Source organism: Siniperca chuatsi, linkage group LG18, assembly GCF_020085105.1.
Source record: "Siniperca chuatsi isolate FFG_IHB_CAS linkage group LG18, ASM2008510v1, whole genome shotgun sequence".
Taxonomy (NCBI): domain Eukaryota; kingdom Metazoa; phylum Chordata; class Actinopteri; order Centrarchiformes; family Sinipercidae; genus Siniperca; species Siniperca chuatsi.
Window position 1 is genome coordinate 11322893 of NC_058059.1, and position 26916 is coordinate 11349808.

The 26916-nt window shown below is 38.9% G+C and overlaps 1 protein-coding gene across 7 annotated transcripts in view; it reads left to right on the forward strand.

Annotated features, from left to right (window-relative positions):
* Positions 1–26916, forward strand: part of LOC122865414 (astrotactin-2-like) — a 273440-nt gene that overhangs the window by 239398 nt on the left and 7126 nt on the right. For all 7 annotated transcript variants that reach the window (XM_044173805.1, XM_044173808.1, XM_044173807.1 and 4 more), the window contains one exon: positions 18181–18322. In XM_044173805.1, the coding sequence (XP_044029740.1) occupies positions 18181–18322 (142 nt within the window). The remainder of the gene's footprint in view (positions 1–18180; positions 18323–26916) is intronic.

Consider the following 26916-nt stretch of genomic DNA (forward strand, 5'->3'; position numbering starts at 1 on the left):
GTTTCCTTCTCTAATTGCAAGAGGGACATAATTCCAGAGATTCATCTCATTGGGAAAACACTGCGTGTTACCTCTTTTTATCTTGCTGTTTTTTTTTAAAATTTAAAATGGACTACAGGTAAACTTCAAACTTCAAAGTAGTGTGTTATCAATTAAAGGTGTGTCCACAAATTTTAAAGTTCCCATTTTTAAGTGTTATGTGCACATATGTAATCAAAATGTAGTGGCACCCAAATGCCTACGTATTTTTAAGTTAAGGTTTGTATATTTAAATGTATCTTTGCTTATTCAGTTGATGTGGACCTTAAAAACTCTCCAGCAACATCAGCACAGTAAGAGTCACTCACATATTTCAACCCCTCAGTGGGGATATGTGGGGATAAGTTGCTTTTTTAAAACCTTCAAATCCCCCATCATCACTGCAGTTATCACTGCAGATGAGGAGTTGTTTCTGTTTTGGAATGCAGTGAGTTTTTCCACAAGCTGGGTGACAGTTTTATCCATGTTAATAAGCTGATTCAAATGATGTAATATGCCACTCTTTTGGCTTGGGTTTTTCATCCGTAACAGCTTCCTGCATGAATGGATGCAATCATAGAGTCCTTGACAATCTTGACAGTGAATGGTATCTTCTTCTAAGCTAATATCCATAAATGTTGCCAATGTGACTCCTTCTTGCTTGATGCAAATTATAGAAATTATATCATGCCTCTGCTCATAACATAGGGCTGTGCATTTTCTTGCAGTGGGCATCAGAGCTGAGTGGAAAAGTCATGGCAAAGTTTGAGTGTGTTGTTTGGAGGTGCCTATAAATCCTCCATCATTATGGCGGGTGGTGTAAGGATCAACCATGTTAGCTCACCGACTGTTGCTGCCTAGGCCTCTCCCTGCAATTTGTCAATTTCTTGTTTAGTATACTGTGGCTTACATCTGACTCTTAACACAAATGCGTCATCATTCATTACACCAGAATAATATTTTCTGCAGTCATCGTCTTGACTGAAGATAGCGACGTATTTGGCTGTAAACACAGAAAAAGGCAACGTTATGCCCACATAGGGCAGAACAGTTTGCACTTCTACCTGTAAAAGCAGGGGACAAAGTAAATTGAGCTAATAAAGAAGAGTTTAATGTGTTAGGATATCGTCATGCTCTTTTTTTCAACTGTTCAACTGTTTCCACTCGCATGGCTTCCTGCAACCCTTCCAACTTCCTTCACATGGCCTCTGAAACCAGATGCCACTATGTTACCTTTTTCCCTTTTTACATCCTTTGTTGACATCTCTTGCCGTTCCCTCTCTCTTACCTTGTCTTTGTCCCTCTTTTTGTGTATGAGAAAGACTTTAGAGGAATCAGTTCATTTTGTAGCATCACCCTGTTCCTCTCACATCTGTACAAACCATCAGCAATAAGGCCCCTGTCTCACCCCACTTATCAGTGCTGTTTAGAAAAAAATAATCTTTTCTTGAAGGCTTCCCCCTGGTCACTCACAAATCTTCCCTTTGAGGGCAACAGTGACAGGAAGATAGACTTGCCTCTTTGATGTACAAGGAGAGCAGCTGAGCCCTTAGCCCAAGTTCATCTTGTTGTTTATATGGACATGATGCTCTACCGGCAGCTCTCGGAACCCCCACCACCACCCATGTCTGGACCCATATATACATGGTTATAAAGCTTGCGAGAGAGAATCATGCACTGCCTCTGATAAAATGCAACACCTGCAACATCCCTAATTGTCATCCCTTTTTTTCCACAGATGGTTATCATCTGTTGGCACCTTTTTTAACTGATTGCCATTTAATTTATCTTAAAATGTGGAATTAAAAAGATACCTTTTGGTAAAATGGAACGACCAGCTACCACTTGACCAGACAGGAAACCCTGAGACAAACAAAGAATCTGTTCTGTTGGTGTTGTTTTCCATGGCTATTTCAAGGCTGTCACACCTACAGTGCATACACAGTATCAGCAGGCTCCAGTCTGACTTCTGTGGGAGTACTCGTGTCCTCCTTACAGGTACTCTGTTCTCACAAGTACTCTGACATACACCAGAGTTGATCTTTACACAATAGCAGTTAATTACAAGAGGTTGTCTGTCAGTTGCAAATACCTCTCCCTTCTATCCTTGAAAGCCTCCCATTTCCACATAGTATAGCCAGGGTTTCCTTTTCCAAGAATGTAAGCAGAAAGGTACCCGATCACCTTTGTTACCTCCTGACAACTGCCTGAAACCTCTGGTTCATCATGAAAAATGCTCTACATGATACCATAGACGCTGAGAAGAAAAAACATTTTTCTTGTTGTTGTTCTGACCTGTGACGGGAGATGCAGGAATAGATTTTTTTAATTATTATTGTCATAGGTATCACTGAAATAATGTGCTGTTTCATTTGCAGAAAGACACAAAAATGAAGATTATGCATTGTAACCCAATAACAGGCGTTACGAATGGTCATCCAACAGTCTAACAGACTTCTGCATCCATCAAGCCAAGCTGACCATGGTTATAAATTTTCAACCGTAGTAATAGAACTGGGGCTGCAATTCAAAACCATTTTTTATATTTGGCTGCACACTAACTGCATCCTCTAAGAAGCTCTATACGCTCAGAGGACATAGTTAGAAGCCCTGCCATCATACAGAGACAGCATCACTAAGGCAACTCATTTCTACCAGTAAGAGCCCACTGTGACTTGAGCCATAGACGATCAACAATCATCAACACACCAGCAAGCATGCACTTGATGAAGGTGCAGGCCGACAGCAAAAGGGTCTCATGATATCACCCATTAAGACACCCTACCACCATGACAGACCACCCAGGGCAGATCCAAGGAGAGGCTGCGATCATCTCAGCTCAGAACAATCGACCCATCCATGCAGGAAAACTGAAGGTGGGGACGCTGTGACGTTAAACAGTCTCCTGGTCATAGACCAAGATGCAGCCATACAAACTGTCTTCACAGGGCAGTCTTAAAAAATTTTGGAGTGTGCTTAAATGGAAGGAAGAGTGTCCTGCTTGTGAGATACAACCACAAGCCAGTTTGCTTTGATAGGGGGTTCCCAATAAATTCTGTCACCATAACCTGCTGTTAGCTCACCGAAGTGATGCAGGGACTCGAAAACAGATGAAGTGGGGGCTTCTGCCACCACGTCAGTGAAGGGTGTCTTATTCACAACATTCATCCTGTCTTTGTCATGAATACTAACAGTGAGGATGAGGGTTTTGCAGCCACTGTCATTACTGCCAAGATCCTGGTCCTGCGGGTTAGCATAGAAAAAGTCCGAACACTGCTAGTGCCAGATGTACTGATGGAGCAGACAGAGAGGGATCACCTGTTCCTACAAGGTCAGTAAGGCAAGATGGGGCACTGACTCATTGAAATGAAGCATAGGTGAAGATGAGGTCATCCCATATTGCAGTTAATCATCTCAATAGGGTGAATTCTAGCGCTGAAAAAAAGCAGATGCAAAGGTGAGTTTTAATGGCCATACACATAGTCTCCAAACATGATAACCCAACCCCCATTGGCAGGCAAATTCAAATATAAATTTTTGTGCCCTGCTTCGCAGAGGAGCGTAATTAAGCTTGTAGACCCTATTAGAGGGCAGTGACTGTGTGAAACATAACTGTTAACATTTACCTCTATTTTATCCCTCCCTGTCTCCTTACTGCTCATGTTTCAAGATATGGAGCAAAAATCAAATGAAACCCTGCTGGTGGTATGTCTGCCTGCAAATATGACCAAGTGACCACCACCACAGGGAAATATATTCTGGAAACCCTAGTATTTCATTGTGTATTGTATGATTCACAGAAAGCTGCATCTATAGAAAAATATTAGTGGGCACATTTGGAAAGCATATAACATATGTATGAAATAAAAGGGTTTATGGTTGCTTTACTGACTGATTTGTATTCACCACAATAATGCGTATATCAAATAATAGATCGAAACAATTAACTATAATGGTTTTAATTATGTACCACTTCAGGAGAAGGGAATGCCTGCATAAAGTGTCATGTATTGCTACTACTTTGTCCAACATTTGGTCTCTCCTTTTCTTTGCATTTTCATTTTAGGCCTATGGAGTTTGGTGTATTATCTCTTATCTTTCAGACTACTTATTCCTACCCTAAGGGCCTGGGACCCTTGTGTAGTTTATTTTACAAGCCTCTCCTCCTCCTCTGATTTCAGTCACATCAGTGATGAATGTGAGTGATCCACTTCACTGGGCCTCACTCAGGCCTCTAGATGGCACACCAAGGCAGAGACAGCATTCACAGAGAAGCCCTTTAAATAGGCAGTGCTGATGTATTGTGTGGGGCTCAGCATTCCTCTACAGCAATAGGTCAAACTAGCTGTGATATGTAAAAAGATATTGAGGATCACAGATGATATTAAGAAATTTGATAAGAGCATTAAAATGGACAAATGCTAGAAAATCTCTAGAGATAGCTTTAATACAAGCATCAGGCAAAAATAAGTGACAAAGCAACAAAGAATTAGCAACTCTAAGTTGTGTAAATTATATTGTATTGACATTTAGGGCATGCCCTTTTAACCAGTGCTTTAAACCTGTAATCAAATTACAAAAACAACCCTCTAAGGATATTTTGATTTGGCATTTGTAACTAGGCCAATAGAAGGAACTTACATAGTTTAATTTAAATTTTAGTCATCTGAGGTACCACAGCCAGGTAATCAACCTCTACCATTAAAACATCTACTTTGAAACTGAGTGAACACCTTATACTGTGGTTGCAACTGCAGATTGTTTTGCAAAAGGATGCAAGAGTGTATTTTGACTGTATGGGAATAATTTGTGGCTTACCTACTATAATGTCAGACATCATTCAGCTCTGTTTCCTGTCTATTTCATTGGCAGTTCCCAGAAAAAAAAATGGAAGGCACCAAAAATGTTATGAAATTTATCTAATAAAAGGCTTAACCAAAAGTGTCCTGTATTGGCTGAATTCAGAAAGCTTCTGGTTTCCATTATCAGCTGCTAATTTGGGTGGCTTGTCCTTAAATCACAGTTATGCTGACGTGACACTTTTTTGTGAACGCGCTCATCAGCGTAGCACTGTGCTTCCCACAACTCTCACACAAATGCATACACTTAACACTAATTAAAAACCTGTGAGTCTCTCTGTGTTGTGTCAACACTGTATGACACCTGATTTTGTGGCACGAAGAACAACTGAGGGCAAGGCAGAGCAGGAGAGTTACAAGAATTCTCAGGAACAAGAAAGTGAGAAGAGATTGTATGAAAATGTGGAGAGACACTGTGAGGCGACAAAAACAGAGATTCAAATGGGCAGAAAAGAAAAGACAAAGAGGAGAGGACAGAGAGATCACAATGTAGAGGAATGGAAGAGGGACGCAGACAGCAGCCGCCCTGAGGGTTACACAGCAATGATGTCACATCATGCTGGCACTGGACTGCCAGCATGATGGACTGAGAAAAAAGATTAGCCATTTGATCTTTGCCCTTATTTTAGTTACAGTTTCCACCTTCCAGCTCATGCAGCCAGCTTATTGGGATACATGACATGTGGACCTCTTTTACTCTCCTCTTCTGCCACATACCTCATACCTCTCTACTTTTCTCATGTCCCTGTTTCTTCTGCGATCAGGGTCAGTGGTATCCCCCTGTTCTGTTTATGTAACAGCTCCATTATTGGTTGAGACCAAGAATGCCCCCCAATGCGTCGATAAGCCCTCATTCAAAGAGATTGAATTATATGGAGATAAACGCTGTCCTTGAGCATGGGTGCAGATAACAGATTGGAGTGACACAGCTGACTCTCTTTGTTTTGTTAATTAAAGATGACCTCATCGCTAAAAATGGACGCTGTGCACCTCCTCGTCACGAGCCTCGCCATCAGCAGATTGCAGATTGCAGGCAGGGGGCCAAGGGCTTTCTGCATTCCCTTTCCCTTTTTGCTTCCTTTCCCATTTTGCCTCTTCACACACACATCGTTAGTCTCTCTCTCTTCACCATAGGTCTAGACTGGTTTAATTTTTTGTCTCCATCTCTCAATTACCATGACACTCCCTTGGTGTCCCTTATGTAGATATGGACACTTAATGTGTGTTCATGGAAGCTCTAACTCACATTAATGGATTTGTGCTGGAATAGTAATTAAGACAAGATGTGGATGCGGCCCTCACTGCCTTCCTTTTCATTCATCATTGTGTGTTGTGGGGCATTTTGTTCCCATCAGTCATAAGGATACTGATGAGATCTTTGTACATTATGAAGCATTGACACAACTTATGGTCTGGACTTGATCTTGTCTTGTTGTTGAATTTGGTGCTTGCTAAAAATGTATTTAAAATACATTTAAGCATTACATTGGGATTGATTAGTCTCACTTTGCAATTCAGGGTATTGCAAACACTTAGTGGTAGAAATAAATATTTACTCATGATGGAATTGCTCTCTGCATTAATAAAGAAAAATGAACCAACAACCCTGCCTAGATTTATTTCAAGCTATTCTCATCATTGCCTAGACACATGTTGCTGCTGATACAGTATTTGTGCTCCTATTGGCCACAATACACAAAAAAACAGAACCAGTGTTGTAACTGCCCAAAATCCTTAACTAATGCTCATGTTATCTATTGTCTTAGCCTGAACTTTCTCTCTTACATCTGTTAAATGCAATGGGGTTTTTTTTCAATGGAAGTAAACATCTTGGGTATTGTTGTGTTGTTGAAGAGTATTGCATTATATTGAAAGGTGTTTCTAATACTTTATCCACCCCTCAAGTGAACATTTTAACTTGATACATCACCATGGTAATTTGTTAGTTAGTTAACATGACAGATGTATAATCCAAAAGCCCACCTTTTTACTAATCTCCACTATAGGATGCTAGGGAGAAACTAGGGAGCCCCGACCTAAATAAGGATTTTGCTGAGCCTTTTTCTCATGGGCAAACGGACCATGAAAACTCAATACAGGGAGCTCCACCTATAGCTATAGATCTAGGGTTTCAATGGATAACCACCGTTCTATTTTACATAAGCTTTGCCACTTTGTGCGACAGGGCAAATAACCAATAAAACCACTCCCAGTTACAAGCCTGGAAGCCTGCAGAAAAATCACAATGGAATGACCACCACACAAAACCATACTAGCCAGTATACTGCGAAAATTAGCTGGCCTAAGAGACAAGCAACAATTGCTCACCCTACACAAGTCTACTCCACAGAGCCAGCTGAAGCCATCAGAGCCCACCCCCCAGTCTTGTGGTACAGCCGGTGGAGGATGGCAGTGCACATCAACCAGTCAATACAGTGCAGCATCACAGTAAGAAACAGGCCAAAAGCCTGTCAACACCCACAGGTCTATTCTTAGTGCTAAGTACAGACCCAGGGGGAGACAGAGCCACAGTAAAAGGAGTCAGGGGCAGTAAAAACAGACCACACACGGGTCACATCAAAATGGTGGACATGGACCCAGGGGGCCATTAGTCTGTGACAAACTACCACACCTGACCGAATTTCTTGCTATGCATAAAGGGCAGGGGCAGCCCATCGTCAAACAGCACATCATTCTCAGGTTGTTAGAGCCACACAGTTCTGGAGAGGAACCCAGGAATGTTTGACACAAAGAATAGAACAGGCAGGCATCACCTTGTTACCGCTGAATATCTACAATAGTAGAAGTAAGATGGACCTGTTGAATGTGGAGAATTGTTCTATACATTTATATTTGATGGGGAAAAAACCCTTGTTTGCATGTACAACTTTCAGTTTGACTATGAATGAGGAGCTGCATATTTGCCATTTTTGGATTTTTTTTTGTTCATCTATGACCTCATTTGACCTTACGCCTGTAATATCATCAGTCCACAGAGCTGCAGAAATATCATTGTACTGTGTATGATTGACAGGTTGACAGTGAAATTAAACATCAAATTGGTCCTAAGGGATGATCAAATTATTAATTAATACATTTTTGCCATTGCATCTGCTGAACTTGTTTTACTGTGTTTTCATTAAGACCCATATGTTACTTTAACTGGTAATATCACACCTTATCTTTGATTATAACATGGCCTGAATGAAAACTCAATTATTATTAGCTGGAGGGAAGTTGATTAATTTCAGATAACTGTAAGGCTCTGACGTAATACTCTTATTACTCTTGTAAATTAACGTGTTATCAAGATGTAAGAGTTCTACTGAACTGCCCATTGCATTACTTGTTGCAACAACATGCAGTCTCATCAGTCAATACATTCAGTAAAATGTTTTGTAAAAATGTTGAGGTGCAGTGATTATTCACTTTGGGAAAGCAACACTGTGTTTGTAGAATGCATGCATCAGTTATTATAATTGTCATTGGTTCCAATAAAATGACACATGGTTTCCAGTTTGTTGGGGAAAATTCAGAGGGATTACTTGAGATATAGAAGGACCCAGCTTGCTGTCAAAAGCAGATGCAGATGCCTGCTCAGTGTTAATGCTGCAGAATTCAAAACTATATATCATGGCATTTTAAGTGATGGATTGAGGCAGGGGATTGTTATTTCTGGGGTTATGCTACTTGTACCAAAGTTTAAATCTTGGAGCACTACACCTTTTAGTCACACCAGCAGCATGGCTCTAGGAATGGCAATGCTGGTCATTGGTTGGTCTGCCACTTTGGTCCTGACTGAGAATGATATCTCAAAAACTATTGAAAGGATTGCCATGAAATCTTTTACAGACATCCAAGGTCCCTGGAAGATGAAGCCCTTTGATTTTGATGTTGATCAGTGGATGGTATGCTAAAGTAAGAAAGATAGTTTGGAATTTAGTGTCTGAGCTATTGACACATTAGATTGACTTGGAGAGCAGTATCATCTTGTAAATCTTGTTTCATGGCTTTCAATTTATTCTGCTTGCATCTCTGTTGTTTTGTCATTTATTTCTTTTTTATATTTTCATTTATGTATATTTAACAACCAGCAGGATTATGCTATGCCCTGCAAATGAAGCTCCTTGCTGTCAGGTGAAAAGGAGTTGCTGTTAACTCAATGTATCAGAGAAGACACATGGCACTCCTTAGTCTACACCCAGACCAACATAGGGAATCTCCCTGATCTGATACGCAGTAGTTGCAACACTTACATTGTAATGGCACGAGGACAGTTCAAATTGAGTTTATATGCGCATAAGGGCAATGAAAAATACACTTTAATACATGATTCTGCATCAAAGTACATGCACATAATTCACTTCCAGTCTATTTTAGCCTCTTCTCTCAAACCACGAAAAAACTGTTTTCATGAATAAATGATGTATCTTTCTGCCAGCACAATGCCTCAGCAGGGTTGTCCAAAGGTATGTCCCTCTACCTGATTACAAAAACTTGGACAATTATGTGCAACTCAACCTGCTTAGAGAAATCTATTTCCCACAGTGCTTTGTTCCTACCTTTAAATATCTGCCACACACACACACATAAAAACACTTAAATGTGTGTCTTTTTTTTCATTTTTTACCTTGAATTTCCTGCCATAGGTGGCATTAGGTTCCATTTGACAGTTTGTGTACTGTATGTGTATGTATCTGTGTGTGTGTGTGTGGTGTGTATGTGTATAGAGAGAGAGAGAGAGAGAGAGGAAGGGAGGAAGGTGACGTTGTGTAGGCTCAGTGTGGGAGTGGAGGGTTGAGTGCTGACAGTTTAACAGAAGAGGCCCCTAGCAGGTTTGGCAGCCCACAGGAAATATAAAGCTTGTGATTTGTTTGTTTAAAAAGAGTCCACTGTGCAATTGCCTGGACTGATAGTAGGTCGACATAGAAAGAGATACAGTACTATACAAACAAAGTTTATTATCATTATTATTATCATTATTATTATGTGACATTATATTCATAATAGTTATTGTATGTACAGTAAAGCCCACAATACACAACACTTGAGCATTTTTATAATTCATATAGAAAATTTTGTTTCTGAAGCACTGAACACCTCTTTCTTTGCATAACTTGTGAAAAAAAATATTTTCACTATTTATTACCAAGATACAATATCAGGTCGAACTTCAAACTTTTTTTAAATTAAATTAAATTAATTTGAACTGGTATGGTGGAAATATAATGCCTGTACAGAAATGTAGATACATTTACATCATCTATACTAAACTGACCTTGTGGCTAAGAAAGTGAATGAACAGTGCCTTACTACAATGTTTTCTTCCGCCACTTTCCCTCAAATTTTGTCTTTGAGCAGAAAAAAAAGTCCTAATATGAGAACCCACTGACCTTGAGGATTTACACGTACACTCTCTCCCTAACTCACTCACACACGTCCACACACACACACACAAACAGGTAATGGCTGAGGTAATTACACTGTGCCTGAATTCAGTAGTGTAATTGAAATGATGTGAGGGATAACAGTATAGCAAGTCTGTCTTCCAACATCAGACAAAATGCCACCATGTTCACACCTGTCTCCACATCCAGCCACAGAAGAACAAATAAGGTGAACGTGTGTTGTGCTTGTGTATGTCTGCCTGCATGAAGGTGTGCATATACATGTACAGTATATAGTCTACGTGCATACAGTACATTGTAAATTGTATACATGTTCATTGTGTATGCATGTGTTGGTTTATAATCCCAATGTTGTGTTTACATTTTTCTACTGTTGCATCTCTGTTTACTCTTTGTTATTGCCCTTTCCCCACCTACGGCTACAATTCACCATTCACCCCATGCTGCCTATGGATGATGGATTTCTCTTTGAATCCTGTGAATGCCCCCCGCCCCCCTTTTTTGTGTTTTGTTATGTGCCAAGGTTTTTTGAGAGGGGTTTTCCTTGTCCTTCTTAGAGAATTTAGGTGAGTCTGGGTCAGGAACTGTTGCTGTTGTGGGCCAGCAAAGCCCTTTGAGACACTGAATATGATATTGGTCTGTACAAATAAACTTGACTTGACTTGTTTGCAACTACATCATATTTACGAGGCCTGTGTGTGTTTGAATCAGAGTGGTTCTCTCTGTACGCTGTCTGTCAGTCTGACTTGTCATGTTCCTATGATTTGCTATCATTTGTTCCCCTCTCTGCTTACTAAAAAGGTCACCTGGCATTTACCATGAGGTTTTAATCGCCATGTAAGCTGGAGAACACGCAAAATGGCTTTTACCGTAATAGAATTTCGGGGGCCTTAATTTTTGCCAGCTGTGTGCTGTTTTGGCTTGGGTATTGACAGAAATGTTGACGGGCCACAGGCCTACCCATGAGGAACCCCTCAGAAGAGTAGAACCGTAAATGCTGCTTCTGGGTGGGTTTTAATATCGTATTCTACAGTTAATGGATTTGATTTTGAGTATTATTAACTAATTCTAGCTTGGTATGCAAGCACTTAAAAGCTACCACCTTGGAGGCAATAGATGATTGAAGGTCCTCACTAGAAATGGGCAAACTTCCATAGAAATAGTCATACATATATTCCAATGGCTTGTAAAAACACTTCCAGCTTAGCAGTCATACCGTCATTTTGCATGTGTGAACACTCCACATTCGATTCATTACCCTGTGTCATTTCCTCTGCCCAGTCTTCACTCCAGCAGATGCGTACACGCACACCACCCTTCTTCCTCACTTCTCCACTTCTGTGATATTGAATGAAAGCAGGTACACTCATCTACTTTGTACTCTCTCATACAGAATGGTCTAGTAAGAGGGAGGGTCAAGGTGTTAATAAAGGAAGTATGTTAAAGTAAACCAGGGCACCAAATCTATGGATTTGTTTTGAAGCAGTAAGTGATAAATTATTAACACTGGGAAACAAGAAAAACATATTCATTAGTAAGTCCATTGTGTTGTAGCATATTGCCTTCGTGTCAGTTTGTAAGAACATGTGCTGCTGCTGATTCAGAAACTGTTGTTATACAGCAAGTGCTGCTGGAATTTCCTCTCTCTCTACCACCTCTTGAATCAAGCAGCGGCTTGATTAGGAGAGATATAGAGCGAGACCACTGCCATATGTTTAAAGCTTGAAGCCAAGTTTTAAAAGATTAACGTGTAGTTTTAATTCAGTTCAAATCTTTTTGAGAATGAATTTGGACTTGTGTTCAAGGTTCTGCAGTAATTAAATCAGACACAAAAATGTGTCTTAGCAGTTTGACCGCTTCTTCTTGACAAAAAAAATGAATCCTTGTAAGTAATGTTTGCTTTGCTTGGCAGTGGTCACATACAGTGAACAGTATTTCTAGCTGCCTTTCACCACTCACAAGATGCCAGCACTGTCTTGTCAGCTTTCTAAGGTAGGATCAGTTTGCAACTTCAGGTGGTGTCACCTTGTATTTAATGTCTCTTAAATCAGTAGGGAGAGAGGGCAGGGCCATTTATTTAACTATTTATTTGCCCTCTGTTGGAATTAAAGTTACTTATACTGCATTTCACATAGAAACTGCTGTTATTTTCTTGTATATAATGCAAATCAATGGCATTTTATATAATTCCTTGTAAAACAATTGTCCTGTTTTCTATGTTTGTTTAGAATGTTTCAGTATTAAATTTTCATTAATTACAATTGTTTGCTTCTTGCAAACTGACATTTACATATAGGAAAGGCCAATATCAGCCCCTTTACTGTGTGCACATAATTGTACACTGTGTACCCCTACTAAGCCTGCATACTGGTCTTATATTTATCAAATTGCATAACAGTTTATAGCTTTCAGATGGCTCTGTTTAAAGAGGGTTTAACCCATGGAATGTGTGGGTAGAGTTTGCAAGGTAAGAGTATATGATTGTTAAAAGAACTAAAACACACACTGTGTTCTCCTGCTGAGTCCTTAAATTGATAATTATACAGTAAGCCTCTCATGAGCCACTGAAGACCAGACCGAAGACATTTGTCTTTTGTTTAGTCTTCCAGATAGATCAAAGTTACTTAAGCACTTCCTCGTGCTGTAAGTGACATAAGTGGTCTATTCACACTGTACATGTTATGTCCAATTATGGCATGTTGCCTCATGTCACTGAGCTAAGCTAATCTCATGCTGCTCCTCTCTGTTTATGCCTATGGGTGACATTACATATTTCTAACTTAGTACACATGGATATTGTCACACAAATTTATTGTTTTAGTTTAAGACTCAAACTGTTCAAGAACAGTGTTGGAAATTAGCTACAGCATAAACACTATGATCAACACATTTGATAATTGCATATTCAGTGCTTTGTGTCCCTAATAAATCAAAAATGAATTATACATTCATGGCAAGTTTCTTATGAACTTGATTTTTTCTTCTTTTTTTTGATACAAAGAAATACGCAGTTTGGGGAGTGTTTCCTTATCCAAATCAAGGGTCTAAGGGTGTCGTACATGTATGCTGTACAGATTGTTAAGTCCCTTGAGGCAAACTTGAGATTTGGGATATTGGGCTATATAAATAAGATTGACTTGACTAACTGAAGTTTTTATTCTCTCCTCTTTGTCACATGCAGGGTCATAAGTTACGGTTAGGGTTAAATAAATACAACTTTAAAAAAAAATTAAAAAATTTAAACTTGAGTCAGGACAGAAAATATCTTCGCTTGAGTGCGGAGTTGAAGTCAGGTAGTCTAAATTTAAGACAGAAGTACACAGTATACAGTGGTGTGCAAAAGTGTTTGCCCCCTTCCTGATTTCTTATTTTTTTGCATGTTTGTCACACTTAAATGTTTCAGATCATCAAACAAATTTAAATATGAGTCAAAGATAAACCTAAACCTAATAACTGGTTGCGACTCATTGCAAGTTATCGCAAACGCTTGATTGCAGTTGTTGCTGCTAAGGGTGGCCCAACCAATTATTAAGTTTAGGGGCAATTACTATTTCACACAGGGCCATCTAGGTTTGTATTTTGTTTTCCCTTAATAATAACAACCTTCATTTAAAAACTGCATTTTCTGTTTACTTGTGTTATCTTTGACTCATATTTAAATTTGTTTGATGATCTGACACATTTAAGTGTGACAAAAATGCAAAAAAATAAGAAATCAGGAAGGGGGCAAACACTTTTTCACACCACTGTATATCCAGCATCTTTGTCGCAACTTTCTTGCTTTTCATCGCGTTTCATCCAACCACTGCCACTTTCCAGACATGTCTCTTTCACATAATCCTTTTATTTACTTACCACCCCTAAAATTATGCCAAGCCCAGGTACATGTCCTATAAGGTTCTGTAAATAGGTCCCTTTAAAGAAGGAAAGGAAGTCACCTGGTGTAGGAATGCCATAACTATCTGATGTTAACACATTTGAATACTGTTTCACTTTGAGCTAACCATGTATGCAGAAAGCAGCAGCAGAACTCAGTTTACAATATAATCTCTTTTTCCCTCCTGTCCTTTTACAGTTCCTTTGACCTTTTTTGTTGTTGTTGTCGTCTAAAGTCTACTGGGAGATGTGTGCACTGTTCTGTCAGTGTGTGTGTTTGTCCATTTGTCTATGGGCTACATTTTCAATGAGGCTGTAAAAGAAAAAAAAAACTTGTGACACAGCAATGATCATTATGTAGCCTATATGTCAGAGAACAAAATGGTAGTCATTGGTGAGCACACTCTCTTTGCTATATGAACATGTGTAAGTGTGTCTGCCATTTGATTTTTGCAAGTCAGGATTATGTTATAATCACATACATCAACTCACCCCTACTAAAAGACCCACAAGTAGTTGCCCTTGAACTGTACTGTAGTCATGCATCAGATCCTTGATTTATTGTGATTATCAAAACATCCATTAACATCATTATTCCTCTCCATGACCACATCCAAAATTGTAAAACATCAGAGTACTCACTGTCCTTTTTTCTCTCCTCTCTTAGTGTTTGTCTCTCTCTGTTGACTTTTTTTTCTCGTTCCTTCCCTCCTTTTACTCCACTTTTGTCCACGCTGCATTTGGAGCTGTCTCTTTCTACTTTTACCCTTTGTGAAGTAGCAGAAATCTGGCATTCAATTGGCATTCCTCTCGTAGTTGCTTGCAATAAAAGGTGGGGGAATAGACTTGAAAGGCATAATGAACGCAGGGCGAAGCAGGTCAACAGTCAGTCTAAATAGATCATTACCTGCAAAAGATTAAGTGGTCTGCTAGGGATAATTTATTGTTCCACCAAATTTTGGTGCATTAACATACTTAGCCCACTAAATACACCAACTGCAAGAAAATTAAGAACTGAACCCCTCTGCATTGCCCATGGTTTTCAGACAGTGAAATTTTAAAAAGTTATCAGGGCAGTGAAGTGAACAAAGCACAAAAAGTTGCTTCTCAATTCTGAATCAGACAGCTGGCACTAACTGACTAAAAAAGCTAATTAAAAACACTGAGCCAGGCTGCCCATGCACAGTACCAACTATAAGTTATAAGCTACTGATATCATGAATTTTATCACACTTAAACAGTTTTCAATTTAGTGTAGTCCTATTGAGTGTCAGAAGTACACAGGTCCTGGACAATGAAATCTGTTGGGAAACACTGGATCCAATATCATCTTAGAAATAAATCTGCCCTTCACCTTCAATTCCGCTCATTTACACTATTTCATTTTTCACAAGGCCTTTTTAGATAATTCTTTTTCCTTGTGCATAAAAGTCGATAATTAGGTGCAAAATTATTTATAGATTATTATATCTTACAAAACCAGCACAATTGAGTATTGTAGAATTCCAAAACATCTCTAGCAATCCTTTCAGTTGTTTTTTTAATACTATATGTATCATATGTATAATAGCAGAATGGAAGACAGCAATGTCAAAAACAGGACAGATGGAACACTTTACAACAGCCAAGTCAGACAAATTGTTGTGTATGATCTTCTCTTTGCAGATGATTGTGTCCTCAATGCTAGTGAGGAGCAAAAACAATTCTGTTATCCAAATTATTCATCAACCCTCCTCAGTAAAACCCTTTGTGAAACCTTGCATTACAGTCAGTAGGCAGCACACTTTTCAGACAAGAGAACATCAATGTGAAAGCTAACAGCAGAATAACTGTGTACAAATGTCACAGAATCACAGAAGCATTACCCTTACCACAAAGCTAATGGTGTATCAGCCATGCTGCTGTATATTGTATACAAGCCAGACTTGGAACACCTACATTTTATACAATTAAAGCCCATGAGGATCAAATGGCAAAATAAGATTTGTGATACTGATATCTTCACCAGTGCTGAGTATCTATACCATGCTTGGAAACATGTAAAAAACACGTTTCTCTGCAGCAAACGGGAAAAGGTGCAGATGGTTTATGCTGCAGTTTAAACATGGGCATACAAAGCTGAAGACACTGGAGACCCGGTTTTACATCCTGAATTCTGTGTGGTTAAGTTTAGGCTACTAAACACTAAAAACTTTGGTTAAGTTCATTAAAAATGTTGCAAAAGTTGGTAATGTATATATGTAATTTCTAGGAGACAGGGTTGTTTATTATATGCACAGTATATACAATCATCAATTAGCCTGTTACAAACCTTGCAAATCTTCATTATCACTCCTGTTAATGGCTAACACAAAGCAGATGGCACCACTGAAAGACAGACTTATTTAAATTAATTACAATTAATGTCAGAAAGAACAAAGTAAACATTTAGAGGGCAACCAAATGAAGTGCAGATCTGTTCCATAAATTATAACTCAGGAAAACCGCAATAATGGAAAGTGTTTAAATCCCAGTGCTGAACAGGAAGACTCTATTGCTCAAGTTTAAGTTTAGCAATACTAAAATGATATAGACTTTGTTATTATGTTATAAAATATGATTGATTTCATTTGTACTGAAAATGGCCATTATGTAAAATGTCTGGTTTCCTAATTTTCTGTTGTCAAACCAAGATAAACTGTCTCCTTAATAAATAGTTTTCACTTTGAGTCAGAATTTATCCAAATACTATCAAAACATATATAAACACTGTGTGCAGGTGGTCTTGAGGTTTGTGAAAGTTGAAAAATAATGTATTAACGTTTGTGATGATGTAAGTTGTTTAAAGTAAAACGTAACAAATGGGAATTATAGCTTGAAATGTATAGCACAAACATACTCCTTCATCAATATCCATGGGAGATTGGTCCAACATTTTGACAAAAACATTGAAATTGCAAATTGAGAAATACTGATATTGATATTGACAACTTCTTTTGTAGCCCTAAGCAGGTTTTAACAACAAGAATAAATTAATCCAATTTGAGATTCATGTTTAAAAAGGTAAAACCTTCAAAATAGCAACCCTGCAACAGTGCAGGAATGTGTTTGGGGGAAACCTCCTATACACAGAGCTCTTTCTGTGAAAAGGTCAAATCATTCATTCGTGCAGTTCTTTTTCCTCTCTTCTGCAACCTTTTCTTACCATCCCCTTGTGCCCTACCAGCCAGACTTACTCCCTGTGTTTATAAGTTGGCCCATGTATCATAAGCTAAAACTAAGCTGCCCTTTACCTCATGTAGAAATAGTTGGAAATCCAACCGTTTGAGAGTTTTTAAACTATTTTGACAGCTCCCTCTTTTTTCCATCACCCCCATGAGCACTGGAAACTGGCGTTGTGCATGTGTGTGTCTAAATGAACAAGTGTGTGTCGCTCGCCTTTCCCGTAAGCTGACATGAAAGATATTTCACAACTTGTGAAGTAGTGTTCTGTGAGATGCCAGGGTGCTCAGTGAGATATCATTGTAACCATACCATGTGCCCATAAAGGAAAGAAATCCTGTTTTCTTACAGTTCTATAATGTAGTGTTGCTGCCAGTAAAAAGTTATATTTTAGCCTTGGGCTTGGTGCTGGCGAAATGGCTCCCACTGGACAGAGGCAGAGGTGAAACTCACAACACCAGAGTCAAATGGCACAATCATTGATAAGGAAAGAGCTGCTTTCCTAAATGTAGAAATTCATTCATGACTAAGTTCATGTTGTGCACCATTGTTTTTCCTGTGTTGAAACATGTGGTGGAACCAAAACATGTGGCATTGTTTTGTTTAACTAAGAACAATAGATGAAAGATAATGTTGAAAGATAAGTTTGCTTTTTTCCCTACTTTTTTGGCAAAAAGTATGATAGATGATAAAACAGTACAAATAACAAAGTGAAAAATATCCAAAGTGATCTTTTTTTAAGAATTTCTTTGTTTTTTTCTGTCTGTATTTCATCCTTCCTTCCTTTCTTCTTTCCTTCAATTTCATCTCTCTACCAGGTGAGGTTCTGAGCTTGATGGATGATCTGTTCTCTGGTTTGGGTTCATCCTGTGTTGTTGCCGGGAGGAGGAGTGGAGACCATCCTCACTCTGTGCTATATTCGGTGGTCTTCAAGTGCCTGGAACCCGACAGTCTCTACAAGTAAGTCTGCCAATGTCCTTAGCCAAGTTTTTCAAGTCAGATCTTCACCATATGAATAAACATGAGTCAGAAATTGTGTTGTGTTGTAGTTAGTGCAGAAATAGTTTCAAGGTTCCTGCTCAGGTCTGTGAAGTATGGAAAGTCCCTAATTATTTCCAGATCTCAATGGGTGTAAAAAATACATAGAACATTGATATTAAACTTATGGGGAAAATATGTTTCCAAATGTGTGTGTTAATGAAGCTATTCAATATATTCAAAGTTGGAAGATACTTGCCATTTGATTGTGGTGGGGAGTTTTGTGTTGCATTGGTCTCAGGTGAGGTGAGGGGCTAGACTAAGACATCTTCAAAAAAGAGCATCCTCGCCCAGAATAGGGAAACTGGGGCCCCATCCTGTAGCCAGGAGCGCTTTCAGGCAAATGCTTGATAGCTGGATCTGTATCCATGGGGTCTAATCAGCCTCAGCCAGAAGAAGGAACATAGGACCATCACCATGTGGCCCACCACCTGTAATGTTACATGTAGGGACTTTTGTTTGGCTTCATAGAGGTTATGGCAAACCATGACATAATTCAGGAAGTGGAGGCATGGCCTAACCAAGACTGTTTAGCAGAGGATTACTGCTGACCTTGATTTTGAGGAACTCCTGAACCTGACTGCTGTGGATTAAGCAGAGTTGGAGGATTCAGAGGACATTTCACCCATACCTTTGGTGGAGGTAGGCAAAAAAATACTGTGGGGTGGTTGAGATTTTCCCTGAAATTCTAAAGGCTCTAGATGTGTTTTGTCAGTTTTGGTTGATACATCTCATCAGTGTCATGTGGAGGTCAGGGAACGTGTTTGTGAACTGGCAGAAGAGGGTGATGGTTCCCATTTTTCATTAAAAAAAAGGGGAACTGTAGGGGGTGCTCCATTTATCAGGGTATGACACTATCAGCTGTCACAACAAGCAACAAGTGATTAGTTTTTGATTCAAATCAGGATCAAAGTGTGGGTCCAGGAATGTTTTTTCATTGCTTCGAAGGAAATTCTGAAATATTTAGCTATTTCTAAATACATTCTATTACTAAAACTAAGCAGTAAATCAGAGAGTGCATTACTTCACCAAGGCTGCACAATTATGTCCCAACACACCTACAGTATTCTGTGACATTGCTCTTGGTCTCAGCTTGCAATTCATTGCAACCCAACTGACTTTATCCTTTTTCTGACCACATTTTTATGAGTTCAGTGTTTTCCCATTACCATATAAAGAGATTATGTTTATTATTAAACATTATGTTGTGGCCATGTTTGCATCTTTCCCAAACAACAATGACTGGGCAAATATCAGCAATACCACATCCTCCCCTGGGTGTCTACAATTCCCACTGCAAATGTTATTTTGTTTCAGGGGGTGAATTTTGTTACCTACTCCTGAATAACAGCTGGGTCGAGTTAACCAGGGAAGCATACTTAGTCTCAACGTGGTGGGAGTGGCGGATGCTTCCGTTCTTTTATGTTCTCTTTGGTCAGAGGAGAACATGGTTTTAGTGAATACAGAAGGATCCCTGTTAAGAGGCAGTATTTGTTAAACTCAAAGAACAAACTGACCGCTCCGTGTAGATTTTTGGGGGCATTTAGCTAACAGACAGACCTTGCCTGAGGTCATTAAATATGTTCATAGCCATCACCCTAACACATCGTGCATTTACAACAGTAAGTCAAACTGTGACAGTGTGAGAAATGGGCAGCCAAGTCTATCTGCTGTAGCTGATTGTGGATTTGTTAGTGAATAGGATTACCACATGCGTCATTAGAGTTGGTCATATGAATAATATGTTGTGTCCTACAAACATTGTTAAATTCACTGTATGGTGGGGTGGTGCTGGACTGGACTGCATTACATTGAAACTTGTTTCTAATATTTTGTTCACCTCATTTATATAAATGGACGAACAATAAGTACCAATACTTACTTACATACTTACTAGGGTTAAGTACGTAATAAAACAACACCACAAACTACAACCTCAAAAATTACCATAGAGCTGACTCAACATGTCTCTGACACAGTGTCAACAACAATTAAAACATTTATTTTAATTAATTACTGGACTGTTTTATTGGATTGCACTACACTAATCAGGGTCTAATATTTTTCTGTTCAATCAATTTATGTTAAGCTATTTAGAGGGACATTTCAGACTAGAAAATATTTGTCTTCAAATTGAGGCAGAGAATTTATTTGTTCTTTTTTTCCCCCTCTGGGTATTGCTGTGATGTGCATTTCCTATGAGCACTATTTTATTTTCATTTAACAAAGTTGCAAGAGCAGCAATAATGAGTGAACCAGACAGGACCCAGATGTTGTTGTGGCTGTCATTGGACTCATGAAACACACTTTTTACTGTCTTGTCAGGTTTTGTTAAGTGTCTTATGTTTATGATGCTCTTGCTATTTGGTGGCGTTGGTTTGTTTTGGGAACCTCAACATTGCCCCTCTAAAAGAAGCAGCCAGGATTTAAAGCTATGGGAAAACTGATCAAGAGTTGTTTACCCCAATCTATGTACATGTGCTGTACCAGTCAAAGTTACAAAAAACAAATAACTTGAAAGTTGCAACAGGTTAATCTGGCTTTTCTAATGGGAGTCCAAACGTCAGACAGCTTTCCCATTTAAGGCAAATCAACAAGATAAAGTAAAACAAAACAAATCCACATGGCTATGGTTGCTATGACAACACACTTACTATGAGATACACCAATAAAGTTAATCTTACCCCCATAATGTATGATTGAGCCAGAGGAACTTTAATAACCTGAGATGAAAATACAGTAGAGCATCCTCTCTACATTTAACCTAACAAGTGACCTAAAGTTTATTTAGTCGTGTCAAACACTAACAGAGCAGGGATACAGTTGAGAGAAGCAAGCTACATTACATGCAATAATTACATTACAATAACAAGGCCTTTACATTGCTGTTTGTGTGGGTGTATATGTGTATTTATGCCAGAGGGAAGGTGATGGATGGATTAATGTAGCAATGCCAACAAGCTATTTAACATTAATGTCTCCCAACGACACAGCTATAACAGTAAAATATGTGCCACAAGGTTTTTCAAGTGAATCTAACATTAACATTAGAGTATGGGGCCACTAGCTAATGAGCCTGTCAGTTTCACATAAAAGGTAGCACCCAGGGAAGAGCAGTGTAGTCCATATTTGGAAAGATTTCCCTGTCTGCGATGCAACAATTCACAACTGTTCAGAACTGAGCATAAAATAAATCCAATAAAAGAGCCAGAAAGCAGTCAACAGTTATTGATGACAGTTCTAGAAGCTGATAGCAATGTCAGCTGCACACCATCTTACCATCTATTTAGTTAAAAATTCATAATTTTTAGTTTCCTAAAAGTGTTGACAGTGGATGAAGAATAATGGGGGAATAACTGTTAGTTTAATGTGTAGAAGTCACGCTTTCACTAACAAAAACCTGCAACAAGACTAATTTCCAACTCTGTATCAGTGATATCTTTGTTTAGGCATTCTCCACAGTGTTGTTTTTCTCTGATAAGAGCAGAATTTACGTCTGAGGGCACATCTGTTTGCAGCCAACTCTGCTTGTTTTAGTCAAGAGCCTGATAAGACCTCTACTGGTATTGGATTTATACTTGATCATTACCAAGGCTGCTATGGACCTCATGTTCCCCTGCAAACTAAAATGCTGTTTGCTCTATGAAAAGTTGCACATCTCATTTCAAAAGCTGAATGTTTAGAAAGTAATCAGAGATTACCAATATAATGGATACAATGTAACATGTTTTTGTGCTATAACCCATTGATGCCAAGTGTAAATCAGGTGTTAAAAGCAACATGTGCTAACCCAGAATTCTCTAGAGAACATCAGGTTATACACATACTTGTTGGACTATCAGACTTTCTGCACCATTCACTAACCACAAACTTTTATATTAGTGTTGAGTTTGTGCATCCAGACAGGTAAGTGGGGTCATCAAATTGGTGTCTTTATTCATTGATGTAGAGTGAGTAAAGCTTCAATGTCCCTGAGGGGCAATTTGGCTTACAGACAGCAGATAATGAATAATAAATACAGAAAAGTACAGCAATGAATAAAAACAACAAGAAATAAACAAGAGTACACCAGTACAAAGATTAACACTAACGTCACTGTTGTCAAACATCTAGAGAAAGCAAAGACAAGAAGTCGGAAACTAGGGGACCACCCTGTTGCATTCACAGCTAGTAACAGGTCAAATTGCATTTTGTTCAAATAGTTGCTGTAATAAAAGCTGCTGTAATATTATAGGTGTGCATTAGATTGATCTTGTGCTCATTCCTGTTTTTAATAACAGTTTTGTATACTGAATACAGTACAACAATCACGCTTTGGCTCTCTGCATCACTTGACAGACCCTGAATCTTCTCTGAATTGTCTCAGTCCCAGCTGCCTTGCATCTTCATGATTGCTCCCAAGCTGTTTCTAATTGCTCTAGACTACTTAAGGCAGTGTCTCCAGACACCTAGTTTGTCTGAATTCCTTCTATTTATGTTTTTGCCAGCATAAACTCCTGAATTTGTTTTTTTTTTTTCCCTATGGCTTTTTTGTAGCAGCCTTTTACCAGTTAAGACTCAACCATCTCCTGCCTGTCTTCATCTGTCTCAAGCCAGAACACATATCAGCCTTCCCCAGCAAACTAGTTTCCTCAGTCTAAACTGCAAGAATGATTGACAACATTATTCCACAAATGTGCACATAGGCCAAAACCGCCTTTTTAAAAGGTTCAGTTTTTATGTGCCAGTGTTGTGACATATCAAACTGTGAAAGTTTTGCTGCTACTCGAATACAATTATATGATGGAATTTTCTTTGTGCTGCTCCAAGTAGAAAGAAAGATTATAGTTGACAATTGACCAAAGCAGTACCAACAGTTGTGGTATACCTTCATTCATTCATGGATATTGACAGAGACCTGTAACCTTGGAGAACTTCAAACTAGCCAGTGGACTGATAGAAAACAAACAGAAACAGCAGAAAAGAGGGCTGAGTTAACATAAAATTACTTCTGCTTCTTGTTTTGCATTCATTTTTCTGTATCTTATGGTATGTGGTGGTTGCATGAAGGTGCTGATACATATAAGCTCCAAAATCTACATAACATTGTTTTGGGCAGTGGAAACCTTAGTTGAAAGTAAGCAAGTATGCATCATTTGAAAATATTTGAAAGTTAATTGATAGCTTTATGAGTTGAAAAGGGGCAGTCATGGCAGCACATCCCATTACTGGCTCACCCAACATGATGATCTTGCCTTGATTTTGTCAAATGCTGTTCAAAGTATTGTTGGAATGATGGTCGTGTCAATTTTTTAGAAATATTTCGGTTTCCAGAAATATCTATATATTTAAAACTGTTGAATTGCTTTTAATGGGGTATTGTCATCATTACATTAATTTAGACTGTGAGTCTATTCAGAGCTGAGCGAATTTTTCTAATTTACAATGAAAGCCAAAGCAATTTTAAGTCATGAGATACTGTAAGCTGCCATAAATTCTGCAGGCAGTGAGAAACAATTCTATGTGGCTTTGATTGATTTGTGGACTGGCTCAACTGATGTGCGTCCAAACGCTGATGTCATGGAAGAGGCATCCTTTACTGCCCTGGATTCTCTCAGCATGCCAAAAATACTGCCCTAATTGATCCTCTCTCACTCTCACTTTCTCTCATTCCTCCTCTCTCGCTCTGTCTGTCTCCAAGCTTTCTGTCTTGTCATCTCTTGTTCAGCTGTCTCTCCACTGTCTCATTAAATTAGAGGACAATAGTTACTTTAATGGCAACATTGTTAATTCACACAAACATTAATCTGCAATTTGTCCACTTCATTGTTTGCTGAGCTTTCAAAACTATGGCACACGGACAAAACCATGCCACTTCCAAAGGAGCCATGTGCAGCCAGAGAGCCTTGAGAGACAAGGAATTAGAGAGAGGGATAGACAGAGCTGAGCTATATGCAAGCAATGTAGATAGAAAAATAGAGAGACAAAGTGTATCCGTGTGTGTGTGTGTGTGTGTGTGTGTCTTGCCAATTCTGTTACTTGATGTTTTGACATTCTCGTGGCAGGCCAGACCGTGGCTGGTTCCTTTGTTCTCCCAGGCGATCTTCATCATCACTTGAGTGCCTGTACTGAACTCAGACACCAAACTCTGTCCATCCAGCCTGTGTCCTCCATCTGTGTCTATGAATAATATCCTAACAGTGTGAAGGACCCCTGGCCAAGGTTCCTTGACTGACTGGGGTCAAAAAGTTGTAAAGTTTCTGTTACATTTTCTGTAAAATGTCAAATTTCCTTGCACAAATGAGCATATTATCCCTCTTTTACCCAAATAAAATGCAGATCTCCAAAGTTGACTCTCTGAGAGGTTTAATCTCCAGGCAGAAACAGCTTTATTACAGTACATAATAATCTTGTAATTGCTGTAGGGGCTGTGAAAGGGGAAACAGTACCTGTCATTGATGCCAACCATTTAAACAACCAAAAACAGCAATAAAAGGCTGGCAAGCTCACATCCTGGGTCCCAAAAACAAATTGCCTTGATAAAACTCCCGCCTTGTCGTCCTCATGCTCCCCTCTCCTCTCCCACCTCATTGTATCCATCTGCACGTTATGTGGCCACATAATTTAAACAGTGTGACTGTTACATGCCGGCATTGTTTTGCTGGGCAGAGGAGCCAGTGAGGCCCGTGCGTCTTTTGTGAGGTTCTTGGGGAATACCGCATCCACCCTGCTGAATAACAAGACCAGACAAACTATGTGAGCAATGTCCAAACAGGTCATGTTACAAACAAAACAATCATTTGACAGCATTGGGACAGCTCTCAAAAGACATTACATGAAAAAAAAAGGCAAATGGGTTTAGGAAGAAAAGCAACTTTTGTAAAAACACTATCCTAATTTCTTTATTTTCGTGTATTTCTAAAAGTGTTTAGCATTGGAATGCCATCTCAGTTGCTCATTTTGTCTCACTGTGTTTTGTGGTTTCCTTTTTGTCATTCTGTTGTTTTTACAGTGGTAACTCTGTGGAAATACTGCTGAAAACATAGTTTTTCATAACTAGTTACAAACATTTCTCAATACTAAATTCACTTTTTCAGAACTTCCCCTGCAGTAAGAAAAACAGTGTATTTGGACCAAAGGATTTTTGTTTTTAAATCTTAACTCAAAAAACAACCTTTACCACAACTGTGCATTATTATTAGCATACTTCAACTGTTACATTTAACATACAATCTTGAACCAGAAGTAATAGTGAAAATAGTTAGATAATATTAAGTGACCAGGGCAACACTGTTTACATTGTGCTGTCGGCTACTACTGTATACCTGTAAAATACCATTGTACATAAATTAGATCAAACATACAGTAACGTCTTCCATAAAAGGCCCTGCACACCCACTAAGCCGTTTTCAAATATTCTGATCAGACTTCTGCTCAGGTTGAAGTTGGGTGGAGCTATGCTAGAAATGCGTGAGGTCACCAGACTACATGTACTTATAGGGATGATAAAGATGTAACTTGTCCTGCCCTGACAGGTGAAGCAAAGCTAATAGAACAAATGTCAGTCAGCACAGTCTGTACATGCCCACACAGTCCTGAGAAGAGGACTAATTAGCCAAAATAATTAAAATCACCTGTGTGGGTTTACCATGGGTGTGCAGGCCCTGTAATATTTTGTTTTGGGTATTGTAATTATTCACAAACTGTATCTGCATAATTGTAGCATTTAAAAAAGTAAAAGCCAAGTATTTCCCTTTAGTTTTTTTGTAGGTCATGCACTTAAGAGTCAATGTAAGCTTTATCTAATGTTCTTAGTGTTGTCTGTCTTACAAGAATAGTTTGACATTTTTGGAAGTACGGTTATTCACTTTTTTAACACACTGAGAGTTAAATGAGAAGATTGATATCATTCTCATTTCTGTCTGTAACATTGGTGAACAGTGAGGAAAAAGCTAGCTTGCTCTGTCCAAAGCTAACAAAATCCACTTACCAGTGCCTCTAAAGCTCAGAAATTAATATCTTATTTTGTTTGTTTAGACTATACAAACCAAAGGTTTAAAAATGACAATTCGCCGGTTTACCAGGGGTTATCTGCTGTACCATTTCTTGGCTAGACAGAATAACTTCCTGGAGTTTTTGCTGGTTGCCTGGCAATGGCTCAGAGCCAAGAAATAGCCCGGCAATTGTCGTTTTTACACTTTGGTTTTGCACGGATGTAGGTGGATTTTGTTAACGTTGGACAGAGCCAGACTAGCTGTTTCCCCCTGTTTCCAGTCTTTGAGGTAACCTCACTGTTACACCTACAGTGGTATCAATCTTCTCATCAGAGTTTCCACCAGAAAGCAAAAAAAAACTTGTGCTTTGAGGCTGCTTTCAGACAACAAGCAGTTACCTTTGCATCTGCTATCAGCCTATATACCAATATCAAGTGTCAAGACAGCTCAGAGTTAGCCAGCATGCACAACACCAGGACCCTGAAAACAAAGCAGCTAAATGGAATTTAGCCATTTGATTATTTACACCTGTGCTTTTCCTAC